Source organism: Ostrea edulis, chromosome 6 (genome assembly GCF_947568905.1).
Source record: "Ostrea edulis chromosome 6, xbOstEdul1.1, whole genome shotgun sequence".
NCBI classification, from domain to species: domain Eukaryota; kingdom Metazoa; phylum Mollusca; class Bivalvia; order Ostreida; family Ostreidae; genus Ostrea; species Ostrea edulis.
This window is the reverse complement of record NC_079169.1, coordinates 46,019,833-46,033,731: the sequence shown is the minus strand read 5'-3', so window position 1 is coordinate 46,033,731 and position 13,899 is coordinate 46,019,833. Positions and strand designations below refer to the sequence as shown.

The 13,899-nt window shown below is 34.5% G+C and overlaps 1 protein-coding gene across 1 annotated transcript; it reads right to left on the bottom strand.

Moving 5' to 3' along the window:
* Positions 1–589: 589 nt before the first annotated feature.
* LOC125646840 (meprin A subunit alpha-like) lies at positions 590–4,948 on the bottom strand. Its single transcript, XM_048873397.2, has 9 exons — positions 4,597–4,948; positions 3,261–3,339; positions 2,797–2,932; positions 2,314–2,492; positions 1,953–2,168; positions 1,822–1,851; positions 1,472–1,615; positions 1,119–1,363; positions 590–919 (listed from the first exon to the last, which is right to left on the bottom strand). The coding sequence occupies exons 1-9, from the start codon at positions 4,660–4,662 to the stop codon at positions 830–832; spliced, it is 1,185 nt and encodes a 394-aa protein (XP_048729354.2). The 5' UTR covers positions 4,663–4,948; the 3' UTR covers positions 590–829.
* Between the last annotated feature and the right edge of the window lie 8,951 nt (positions 4,949–13,899).

Below are 13,899 nucleotides of genomic sequence, written 5' to 3'. Positions count from 1 at the left end.
TTGCGAGTTGAAGATGGAAGTAACCCCCACCCCATGACTTTGGAAAACGTACCATGCCTAAACAATAATAACAATGATGATAAAGTTCATTGATGGTATGCGAGTTATACCACAGGCACCTGAAGTATGAATACTACCACCACCCTCCTTCTGATTGTTTTGTTGCTTTTATATTGTTTTTCTGGGGTGGGGGGTCCGGCTATAATGTCTCCGAATAGTGTAGATTCCCTGTTTATTTCATCCGAATTTTAATTTCCGTAAATCATTTAACGCTTTTTGTAAGCTTTAGAGATTGTCCCGGGTCTTCAGCCGGTATGATAAAATACACCGGTTGAAGGCCAATCGCTAAACCAGACGCAGATATTGTTAATGAAGATTACATCATCTTTTTAACATAACCTCAGATTATATCTGCAATGAACCAGAGTGTTATCTAACGAAATAATTCACTGGATGACTGAGCACTAATTATGGACATTTTCGTGTTCCATTCCTACAGTATATATATATATATATATATATATATATATATATATAGTATCCATCTTAATCCACAGTCAAAAGGCAAATGAAAAAAAACAAACATCACTTCTATTTCACTTTCATTTATTAAAACAAAGGTATGTACAAAATAGTATTTGATGAAAATGTACACGATATAATGACGTATTACAACCCTATACTATCACAGTAGTGCAGATAAACCTTAACACAAAGATTCAAGCATTCTATGATAGTTAGTGAAAAGTAGATACTTTGATCATTTTAAGGAAGTCTATGTAATTTCAAATATTTAGAAATCCCAAAACACTATTGAGTGTAATAAAGTTTAAGCTATACAACGCCCACGGAAGATGTAAACGTCATCAAAAGCCATGTCGCCGTTGTCTGTACCTCCAATGATGGCCTCCAAGAAGATCTTAAATAAAAGAAATCATAATCATGTATTTTCAAGAAATTGCATCACTCATGAGGAGAATAAATATTCATTTTATAAACCGAGAGATGTATTTTGCTTGTGTTTTTTATTCGTTCTGGAGTATCTTTAGTTGCTGGATTATCTTTATTTTCCGTATTGCGGACTGTTACTTTTTAAAAATTCTGCGACTCAAACAAACCTGGAAATCAACGTTCATGCTAATTGCTTGTGTGTACGTGTGCCAACTGCCTCCCTGGTTGCCTTCCAAGGAATCAAGGACGGTATCCACTGCACCAACTCTCGTGTTAACCCTGAATTTGTGGATATCTTGGCCATAAAGGAAGTAGTAAAATCGGAGACAGTATTCGCCAGCTTTCAAAGTAGGAGAAATAACTCGTGCTTCTTCGTTATGTTCGCCCTGTGCATCAGCATATACATAGAAACCTATAAAAACAATCATCTTTAGATTCTTAAAATGTCTAATCCATTACATTATCATTAATCAATGTATCCCTTAATAGAGCTAGCTCTTTTGTTTTGGTCAATTCTTACCATTGCCACTGCTGTAATCGGCCATTGGTCCTGTCACATTACTACGAGGAGAGGGTCCCTTCCTTCTTTGGAAGTCGAAATCGTCATCGGTCAACTGAGTCCACTCGCAAAGATCAAACTCAAAGTTACAATAAGAGACAGTTCCTGAAACGAAAATAGAATTCATAATCAGTTAAAAAATTCGAAAACAGAAATTATATATATATATATATATATATATATATATATATATATATATATATATATATCATTGTGAACGAAATTATTGTTGATGATAATTGTTCATTTGACGTAAATTGACACCAAACATCAATTAGAAAATGGATGAAGATGGAATATAGACGACATACCATCCAAGAGGTCAATCTGGTTTCCGTTATCTGAAATAAAGAAAAAGTTTACTTCCTGACGAAAATTTTTCATAATTACGTTGGAGTTTCAAATTATTTGCTCATTTCTTTATTTGACAAGACATGCATACCAATTCCACATTTGTATTCCCTCTGGATGTTAAGGATATCGTATTTGCTGAGAGATAGTTTGTATGGGATAGTGACAGCGTCATATTTAGGGGTAATTGTTGGTCTGGAAGGATCAATGGCCCAGGCGTATGGGAAAAAGAAAGTGATAGATTCGAAGTCGAATGGATAGTTGAAGAATGTGGTATCATTGGTAATTTCGAAAAATCCTTGGTATTCTGAAAATATACAAAATCGTCAATATAAGTTTGTAAATTTCGGCTTGAACAGATGCATTTTATTGTAAAAGGATAGTTGCAAAAAACACCTTTGCTTCTTTCATTATTTCCTGACAAGAATTTATTTTAATAAGAAATTTCTCACCTGGGGCAATGTTGTCATAATGAACAACAACCTGGCTGTCTCTATCAGGTCGGCGGAATTCATTGAAGAATCCTAACAGGTACATGATGAGCTGCATGATATCAGCTTTAGCTGCATCACGGTACAAATGCACATATTGAACCCCGCCCAGACGGCCAGGCAAACTGTCTCCTGATCCACTAAAATCATAAAATATTTGGCTTATATATCAACAAGCATGTACATACACCTATTTTTACACAAACACGTGTTAATGTATAACACATTCTTATTGAATATACATATGCAGTGCATTCTATGGGTGGGTTATAACAAATGACGAAATCCTTAAAGAGACATTATGATTCTTTTGGCAATAACTAGTAATTGTAAACTACCATACCAGTCAGTACTTTAACTTCAGCAACGTATATAGTCAATGAATGATAACAGTATAGATTTGATTACATAACAAAGTTTTTCAGAGAAAATGTGGGTGCTTACTATACTACCGAGGTAAACACTACGTAGTCTTTTTCGTTTGTTCTAGGTACGAATTGGATACAACTCTGTCCTTGGGCGTGTGTTGAAAAAGCAATCTCCTGCATGGCGGCTAAAACTTTCTCTTTCATTGAGCCATCTAAAATATGTTATAAAGAGATAATTCGCCATATTCTAACGAAATACATTTGAGAAACCTATTCCCTGTATTCCCTATTATGTATAGAATCATATTATTATAGTCATTGTACTTTATGAAATAGGAGACACCTAACTGAAGTAAGATATTCGGACAAAATACATCTGAAAAACTTATTCCTTGTATTCTTTATTACGTCCAAAAGCAGATTATTATATTTATTTGTACTTTATGAAATAGGAGATACTAACCGAAGTCAGATTTATTTGCAAAGATGCCAAGCCACAGCTTTACATCGTCGAGATTGTCATTCTAACGATATACTTACCAACACTAGAGTCGAATCCCACAGGAATTATTTTGTTTGACCATAGCCTGCTACTGTCTGTTATGATGTTTCTTTTTTGCTGATTTGAAGAGAAATTAAAGCTACATGTAGATGGCAATAATGTACATGTAGTTTCTTAATTACAAATTCATCTTTTAAAATTCTTTTGCATTTGACTTATTTTAAAATACATTTAGCAAATAGTCTTACTTTGATTGCGTTCTTAAAATATCCATTTAAGAATTAGATTTGTGATAAAATTGCTCTCTCAAGGTACCTATATATTCAGTACGGATCTATCAAAATGTGCAGAAAAGTTTTTAGTTTTTAGAATATCACCCGATATAGACGTCAGCGTAAAATCTACTATTTTGCTAAAGTTTTTTTCCTTGATTATTTCAAATATAATTTCATCAACATTTCCTACAACAAGTACGATTGTAATCCTTTCTAGGTCAAAAAAGTCTTAAAGTGATAAGGCAGAGTGACTAAGCGTCTAGGTCAGTCAGAACACGCTGCCTTTACGTGACCTAGATTCTATCTTTCAAGACGTAAAGCGATCGAAATATTAGAGCTTTAAATGGCATGTCAATTTGTCCAATTTTTGTGTATCTAACTAAGCGCGTTTGATCTTTACATTAACAACCAGGTAGTGGCTTGACTATTACGTACTCGGTTCGTTACTACGTACCCACCAAAACGGTGTGCGTTGTTCTAAACTTAACCTTTCTGTCTATATTAAGAAACCTTGCATTCAGCAGAAATATATGGGTCACAATTCGGCTACGTCGAAAGTATACAACTTTGAAGGGCAAAATGCGTGAATGAATATAGTAAACTATGTAAAAATGGTAATTATATATGCTATATTAAGCGTTAGATTCAATAAACATTATTAAATGTATATATCAAAGTACCCCGACACATGGAATATACAAGCAAAATACCAAACACCTGTCTTTTAGAATTTAAAATTTTTAGGGTGGGACAAGAACTAATGTCCGATAGGACGACGGAGACTGGTATCTTTGAGTTCCACGATGTTTAACAAGTAACGTCAAAAAATCTTGAAAGATCTTTGACTTTTAAATAGCTAAAGTTTACAAGTAACATTAAACGATAGTAAGGTGCAACAGTGAGCATTTGATCATTTTGGTGAAACCGTCCAAAAGTTCTACAATAGATGAATCCCAAATGATCTCGAATGTATACCATTCAAAGCAATGTAAAATGCGGATACGAGAAACAGTATTAAGATGAATACGATTAAACAAAAATGCTGCCTTTATACATTAATGCAAAGTTACAGTCATATTGCCACTAAAAGTAGACCTACCCCGGGTACAGCATAAACACCCACGACGGCAACGAAGACAAGAGCGAGGTTAGTAGTGGACAGCATGATGACGATGTGGCACTAAGTCTCAAGAACTTTACCCTTTTATAAGTCTTCAAGGCACATGCGCATTCAGAAGACACAATTAATTTACCGGTACCGTATCTAGAGAGACGGTATTTATATTGGAATGGAAATCATTTTATCAGAGGTTACTCTCTCTTATCTCGTGTGATAGAAATATTCGAACTGGGGGTAACCGAGGTTATGACGAACGAATTAACTCGGACATATTTATGTCTGGGTCACATTTGAATATAGTGTTGTGCTTGCAATCGAACACTTTCAGAAAGAAAATAATGCATTCTGAAGTCCATTTTCTAGCGAACTATAATAAGAGTAAAGACTTGTTTTTGGTTTTTTTAAAGAAAGGTATCTTTACGTAAAGATGTCAAAATATTATGTAATAGATTATTTGTCATTGCAATATATGTTACATGTCATATCGTGCATTAGATACAGTTTGGTTTAGTACATGTTACTTAGTACACTTTAGATGTACCGTCAAGGACTAGTTACATTATGTTATCATGCAGTTAGAATCGATTTAAACTCATTTGTTATTTGGTATTGAAGATATTTGCACTTTCGCATTGTCTTTCCGTACATAGATTCATGCAACTACACCTCAAAATGTGATTTACTTGTGTATTGTCAAAGTCCAGCAAAACGACAAACAGGATAGCAAATACTGGATGTTTATTACATTTAGAGGAGAATAGTTTAAAAGTAAATCAATGCAATACTTTCCCAAACAACAGGGCTGTGATTCTAATTGTACATGTAATTAATTTGACATCAAAGTATATATTGATATGATCTATATATATATATATTATTACTACAGTAACTTGATCCGAAGAGTCGGATCACGTCGAGTTGACAGGCGTGGATCATCAGATCACACGAGACGCGAAGCGTCGAGTTTGATCTGATGATCCGCGCCTGTCAACGAGACGTGATCCAACTCTTCGGATCAAGTTACTGTAGTAATGATAAATTTATTATATACCCCCTTCTGCATTTTAAATCCACATTTATAAGATGATAAATGTAATCCAAATTATCAAAAACAGACATACCATGAAATTATGTTTTGTGTACGTAGTTTTGTTTTGTGACACGGTCAATATTTTCCACAAATAACGTTGCGTTGATGCATTGTGACGTCATTGTGACGGCATCAGTTTCAGAGGATACTGATACGGAATCAGAAAACCACAGTGTGGTGATCCGGAAAACCGGATCACACGCTGTGAAATCCACAGTATCAACGAACGATACATTGATGAGTATATAATAAACATGTATATCATATAACCAAATCTTAGATCTTTCTTATGGGGAAACTAGATATGTATTCATTCTCACTTATAACATAACTTTGACTGTTAACTTGTCAAGAACTCTTACATTTGTAATACCTAGACGTTCATTAAAATGCAACTGGGTCCAGATATCTGTTTCAAGGAAGGATGACAAGGATGATGGTTACTATGGCGACCATAGCACCATATTTGCCTTTTAAATTATCATCGATACATTCACAAAATATTGCTACTAACATATTTAAAACATATATTGAAGATTTAAAGAATATACCATTGCACTACAAAGGAAGGAGTTTAGACTTTGGTGGTGAATAATTTTGAAGTTTAAACACCAAATAGCTCTCCAGAGTAGCTGTGCTATTATCTTATGTGAGAATAAGTTTAATCAAGAATATTGATTATCTATGAAATAAAGCCTTGTCTAGAATATGCAATAAGAATTGTATAAATATGTCTATTGATAGCAATAATACATGTACATGGAAGGTGAAGATAACGAACAGTAATCAATCTCATAACTCCTATCAGCAATGCAAAAATGGAGAGTTGGGCAAACACGAACTCCTGGACGTACCAGAGGTGGGATCAGGTGCCTAGGAGGAGTAAGCATCTCCTGTTGACCGGACACACCCGCTGTGAGCCCTATATCTTGATCAAGTAAACGGAATTATCCGTAGTCAAAAGTAGTGTGCCAACAACGTCCTAACAATCGGTATGAAACACGTCAGACAGCATTTGACCCAATGATAGGTTGTATTGGCAAACTAGATTGTTATAACGACCATAGAATTTGCGAAATGCTGACTTTAAACGAGACGGTTGAAAGCCCTGTACCATCAGCTTGTTTGTCAGTAGCCTGCCTCGATTTAAAAACTGATTATACGCAGAACAAGCTATTGTGTATCGAATCAGTTGAGATATATAAACACCATATGCATGTGGTAATGGAGTATTGCTACATAAATATCGGAAGTTGACGACGGAGAAGCTGAACTCACCCTGTTTATTATAAAGTTGACATGTATCTGAAATAACAAAGCATTCTTTACGAAAGACTGACGAAGTGCTGTTACGAAGATAACTGTAACACCTTTCAAAATCCAATTGTTGATTCTTTCATCATGATATGCAAATTGGTTTATTAAGACTAACTAAATTTACTATCAAATGAAAGAGTAAAATGCACTTTCAATTAATCCTACCACGATCTATGACATTTGTAACTAAGACGACCTGATTTTCTTTCAATTTTTTAAAACAGGCAATTTCAGTACAAAATTTGCCATAGACAAAAGTGAGTGTGTAAGTAACTCTACTGTTATTTTCTAATTATAATAATGTCATTCAATGAATTGTATAGATTTTCGGTATAATTGACATCAAGTATTTTGCGACAAATTCTTGTTTCAACTCTTCCTTCTCTTCTATTCCACCATTAATTCATATCTATGGTACAAAACGCAGTAGCAACTCACTCATTACTGTTGCATTAAGGTGTTGTTTTTTTTTTAAAAATTTATTCATTTTACAATGATGAACAATCAAGTTTTTAAACTACATGTATATTAATGTTTATCGTCGCCTCAGATATTGGAGCAAAGGGGTTATTGATTTGGGGGTGGGGTGGGGGACCTGGAGGAAGTGAGCGACCACAGTGCCCTCTTAAATACAACCACTGCCGATCACGGGGATCGAACCAGGGCCGCAACGGTTATAAGCAAGTGCGTTTTCCACTACCCTAACCATGTGAGCAAAATCTATCCTTTGAGAAAATTATTTCTCAGAAAGCTTTCCTGTGTCATTATCATAATATTTGATAGATATCCCACAGTAAAGAAGCATTTTGATTAGGATTTACGTCATTAAACTTAGGGTGAATGATATCTGGAATTGAAAAGAATAAGAATATATAATAGTATATGTAACTGTCTAAAAAAGTATTTGAATTACGAAGACAGCATACGGCTTCCTTTACATTTTGTTCATTATCCAATCTTTAGAATTTTTAACAGATGTCAATGACATCTTTTGCTTAGTACCTAAACATTTAAGGTACACAGTCTTTATGACGACTGAAAGTGTACTTGTTGACAACATTTTGTCACAATCTGCACCTTCAGAGGTGAGCGAAGACACGGTTTATTTACGTCATTTCTCCCTGGTTGGTTATTGTTCTAAAATGTTACAAGTAGATATTGATAAACATGTCTTATCTAGTCGATGAACAAACAATAATTCCTCTCCAATTTGTGTTGTGGTCGAGGTATGTCAACATAAAACTATTTGTATTTGTAAACACCCTACCCTTGATGGCAGTGGGGTTTGTCGTTCACGTAAAAAGCCACAAAGTAAACTAAATGCACTGAACAAACTATTTTCGATTCCGTTTTGTGAGATGCATGTTTTCCGTTCAGTATTACAAGTTATCTACAAAAACAATTTACTATGGAAACAAGGACAATTTATTGATTTCACTTTTCCCGACAATTTGAAAATATCACGATATTCATGTATACAGAATAATTAATTAGATATTATAAAGAATAATGAACTATTTACTGTGTCGACAAAAAGTAGAAGAAAAGATTAATATAGTGTAGCAGGTCAAATGTCTGTGATTCTTAAAACACTTTTGCTTTGAACCTTTCTGTTTCAGTAATGCAGTCAAATCTCCGTGTATATGAGGTATTTACTTTATAGGAAGTACCTGTAATATATGCGAGTTTAATTGTTTGGAGTGGGAGTTTCACCCATTTTGAATCTAGTTACTATCTGTTTAATTAAAATCTCCATTTTCTAATTCCTTTTACAAAAATAGACTTCTATAAAAGGCTATTTTCCGAGCCTTTAGACTCTGCGTTCTTGAACGATAGGTACTTTCTATATAGCCACACAGTACTGCAATTCCGTTAATTCTAACTTTGTAAAGTTTCATATATTTAACACCATAAGAAAGATTTTATGACGAAAGTATGCACACGATATGGCATCATAGTAACAGGGTGATGGGAAATTAATTATTATCAAATATCAATATTCGATTCATAATTTTAAAAATCTTTGAACTATTTTCTCTTGCAGTTATGTTAATCTTGATTTTCCAATTCTTAAATCCACCTGGTCTATGAAAACGATGATAAGGTTGGATTTTATTAGGGGAGGGGGCTTACAATTACTACAATCCATCTGTTTAGTGAAAATCGTTGCAGTGCTTTTACTTAAATTCCAATGTGTTACGAGTTTGTCTCGGAAAAAATAAGATCATGAAAGTGAACATACATATTGTTAATTATGATGATAAATGCGTGGTGTAATTCGCTCTATATCAACTAATTAATGAGGTCAAATTCACCAAATTATCAAAGGTCTTCACGTGAGTAGGGGTGGGTCGCCTTTACTTAATCTTTTGCAAATACGAAAGGCGTTTGCTTATAAATCCAACACTTGCTAAAATGAATGATAAATTAATGAAAGTGAAATCATTAACTTTACTCCAGAACAATCTTAATAAAATCTTATTTTGAGTCATCCACTTTAACAGCTTTCAGTCTCATATCTTTTCCTCAGGACCCCCTTGACTGAATTTGTATTGTGCGGTGATAGTGATAGTTATTTGGAGATTTTGCTGTTGTTCCTTAATTGTTTGTACCCATGAATGACAGCGATAAAGGGGATATGTGTGTATTGTTTACACACAATCAGTACCGTGTATACAGCTTGGTTATCAGTAGTTGAAGAAGTTCTGTTGGCAACTGTTAACGTTATGAACATTTTCCACTTAACTACGAAAACAAATGGCGCTGCGCTCGCATCGGGGACAATCTAATTTATCATAATTCCGTGTTAGGAAAACATGCATTCCATTTTGACAGATTAATAATTTTAATTTTCAATTCCAATCTGAAAGAAATGTTTTCCCATTACATATCCATGTAAATTCCACCGAAACAGTAGGTCACCGCATCATAAATTTTGAATATTGAAAAGATGCAATGAAAATTTTTATCCACGTTCAAGAATAGAACAAAATATTTGCAACCACACCTTTATAATTTAATCATTACGTCCTTTCGAGTACATAAACATGATGTGTTATTACTAACGTCACATAGGTTTACCTCTGACGTAAGTCATTACAAATTAGCTCATGTGATGATTATTTTGAAGGTCATGATACATTTTTGTATGTCATGATACATTATTGTATGTCTATGTTCGCCTGTTTGTCATTGTGTGTACATTGTATGTGAACTGCACTACAAGGACAAACTTTGCAGAAAAGCTATGAATGAACGCCTAATTTTCCTCCAACATGTGAAAATTCTTTGAGATTTCAGTTTTTTTTCCACAAAAGTGAATTTTTATGATCAGCTTCTTAATGTGGTATTCAAGGAAAACCACATTTTTAATACATGGCTGTTTCTATGTAAAAATCACTAAGCGACCGCTAAATCAGCACTGACAGTCGCAAATGCAGCTGTTTTAAGATGCAATATTACAGGAAGTGATTTTTAAAACTTATTTTACACTATATATACGACTTGGATCGTCCATGTCATATTAGATATCAATATAGACAGCTTGGTGTCGGAAATTATGTCAGTCACAAGATTTCTTCTACAGCGTCTCGTTGCTCGGGATGTAATTGGTGTACTTTCACCTCTTATGCAACTGTAGACATTTATTTCTACGAAGTGATAAAAGGATGGTCTAAATATATTTCACCAAATCTCTTAAGTCCAACGATAACTTTTTTAGCATCTAAAAAAGTTTCGAGTGACAAATTTAGAAGCCAGATTACTGTGCATATTTTTAAAGCGAAGAAACTAAAGTATGTTTTCTCATATAGGACATATTTAGTGTCATAGGGTGTAAATTTACGACGTTTTTGAAATCCAATCTATTCATTCTTTTGGAAATGTTTGAGGTTGACGTCTCCATGACGACAAATTTTCGATTCCATACGCAGTGCATTTGTAATATATGCAACAATATACGACGGAAATCCGTGTTGTTGTTTTTTTAAATTGTGGCACATTGTGAAGGTTCATGCATACACCTTAGTACTAGATGGGAATTATCAGGAGTCGACACGTTAAAGCTTATGTACTTAAGACTGAAACATGACCCATATATCAGATATATCATACTTCGTTATGCGATAAGTAGACTCATCTACTTGTTCTTAACCTTGCACCGTTAAAGTTCTTAGTTGATAACCTAAATATTGAAAGTCCCAATGAATGTACATGTATGTGATCTCAATCTCTTCAGACAAAAATATCCCATCTCAAAATTCCATTACACGGTGCATTTAAGAACAGATTCACGACAAACCAGGGTTTTTCACATTCCAATTCCTGTTTCCTTTATCTTCACCTTTTCATCTTCACTTTTTCAAAATAACGAGCTAACACCAATCTCATAAATTCAATAAAGAATACAAATTCAGAGTAAGGTAAGCACGGACCCCTGGACACACCAGAGATTGTATCAGGCGCCTTGATAAGGTAAACAGAATGCGTCGCAGTCAAATCGGTATGTAATGAACAATTTGCATGAAATGTGTCAGACATCATTCGACTTATAACAGGTTGTATTGATAAATTAGATCATAGGGTCTATATCGGCCATAAAATTTTTAAAATTCGAAATTCAAACGAGACTGTTGAAATTTCTGTAATACCAACTTAATTGTCAGTAGCCTGTCTCGATTTAAAGATTGGTCTATACTATTGCATAATTATAGAATCAGTGATCTGTCGCGGTAGCTCAGTGGCAGAGCGTTCGCTTCGTAACCAGGAGGTCATGAGTTCGAACCCGCTTATGCCATGGTTACGTCAAACCTAAGACGTTAACATCGGTAGTGAGAAGTGAGAATCGCGGGTCTTTTGGACATGACCTTAAAAACGGAGGTCGCGGCAAGCGTTGACACGTTAAAGAACCCTCATCACCAAAGGTCTAAATTTATGATACTTTACCTACAGCTGGTGACGTCTCAATATTAGTGAAGTAAAAGAAACCGTCAATTAATCAATCGAATCAATTGAAAGATGTAACTACCACGTGCAGATGATAATAGAGTATTGCTTCATAGATATGAGAAGTTGACGATGGAGAGGTTGACGTCATCCCGTTTGTCATAAAGTTGTGTTGTTAGTTTGCCAATGTCTACAGCGTATGATGAAATATCCAAATACAAAGCAGATATATGATAGACTCTGCTGTGTCTTATATTTGGAGTTCCCTGGAATATATCGAATCGACATATGAATGAGAGTATTGCTACTTATAAAACGTTAGTCGAAATATCTCGATGCAACTTTGATTAAAGATTGTATCCCCTACAGACTTATCGTATATGTAGCTGTCCCTCACGTAGTCGCACATTATCGTGCTTGTTATATCGATTGATAGCACTGTGTAATTAATATCAATCGTCAAAAACCTGTTCATACATTTTCACGATATTTGAGTTGTTAGATGCATATATGTTCTTGAATGTTTTCACCCAAAGAGAGCTAAAATTCACTAATAAAAGTTCAATAACTCTTTTAGCATATAGCTAAAATATATTTCATGTTGTTTTATGAGTATAACGTATTCATTGTAAAAAAAAATAATATATTATTGGCACAAGAATTTTAATGGGTGCAATATCATACATGTAGTAATTGCATTGATAAATGAGATAGTTGAATATATTTAAACATCGAAACCGGTTACATGTTCCAGAGCGTCTGGTCCGCTTCTTTGTTTAAAACTAGAATGCAATAACCTTAACTGAACGTTTCGGCGCGGATCCGATCATTTCACGAAAAGTTGGCGTTCAATGATGCCTAGATATTGCAAATTATATAGCAACATATATTATTGAAATATTTTTAGATTTACTATTATGATGTTTATAACACAATCTTATTTTTCGGCATGAGATGGTTAAAATTGTTAAAGTAGATGTATTACAGGTACACTGCCAGAAATATATATTCGCAATGTAGACATCAAGATGCATTGATTATTCTGTTCAGCAAGCGCCCCTAGGTCACCCCTCCCTTATTCTAAGAATGCTCAAATATCTTCAAAACAGATGAAATCCTCACCCATTACCACATATATTCTTGTTGCATATACATCAAGGCACATTGAGTAGTGACGTGGGATCACCCCAAACCCTATCCCATGATATTTTAAAATATATATTAAAAAGCAACTGAGGCGTAAAAACCGAGGTCCCGTGTCACAGCAGATGTGACACGATAAACATCTCTCTCTAATCAAAGGCCGTAACCATCAGAATAGGTCTAATTTTTTCAACCCTTCACCAGCAATGGTGACGTCTCCATATGAGCTAAAATATACATCAAGTCAAATATATATAGTCCTGCTGCACATATCAAGATGCATTAAGTATTATGATGGGCAAGTGCCTCAGGGTCAACCCAACACCCATCATTTTTTTGTTTGTTTGATAAAAGTTTAAAATGGTTAAATGTAAAAGTATTCCTGTTGCACATGACACTATGCAACGAGCACCAGGTTTTTATTCGTCATTTCCCCACCCCATTTACCCCTCTACGTGACAAATAAATGCCCGAAAACTTAATGCACATCTAAAGGACATCACGTATCATCTCACAAAAGATTATTTGGCTACAGCGTAAATTGTAAGAGGAATTCTGGGAACCAAAGGTTTTCTTTTAGGAAAATACGTCGTTTTCTGTCTCCAGAATGAAAATGAAATTCCAAAACCTTCTTTCACATCTACCGTACACCACAAATCATCTTCCAAAATATGACTTGCCTATTGTGTAAAATGAATGAGGAGTTCTAAAACAATCATCATTATTACCCCCATTTTGCCGTCAGAGTAAAATTGAAAATTCTCAAACATTATTGCACATCTAAAGGA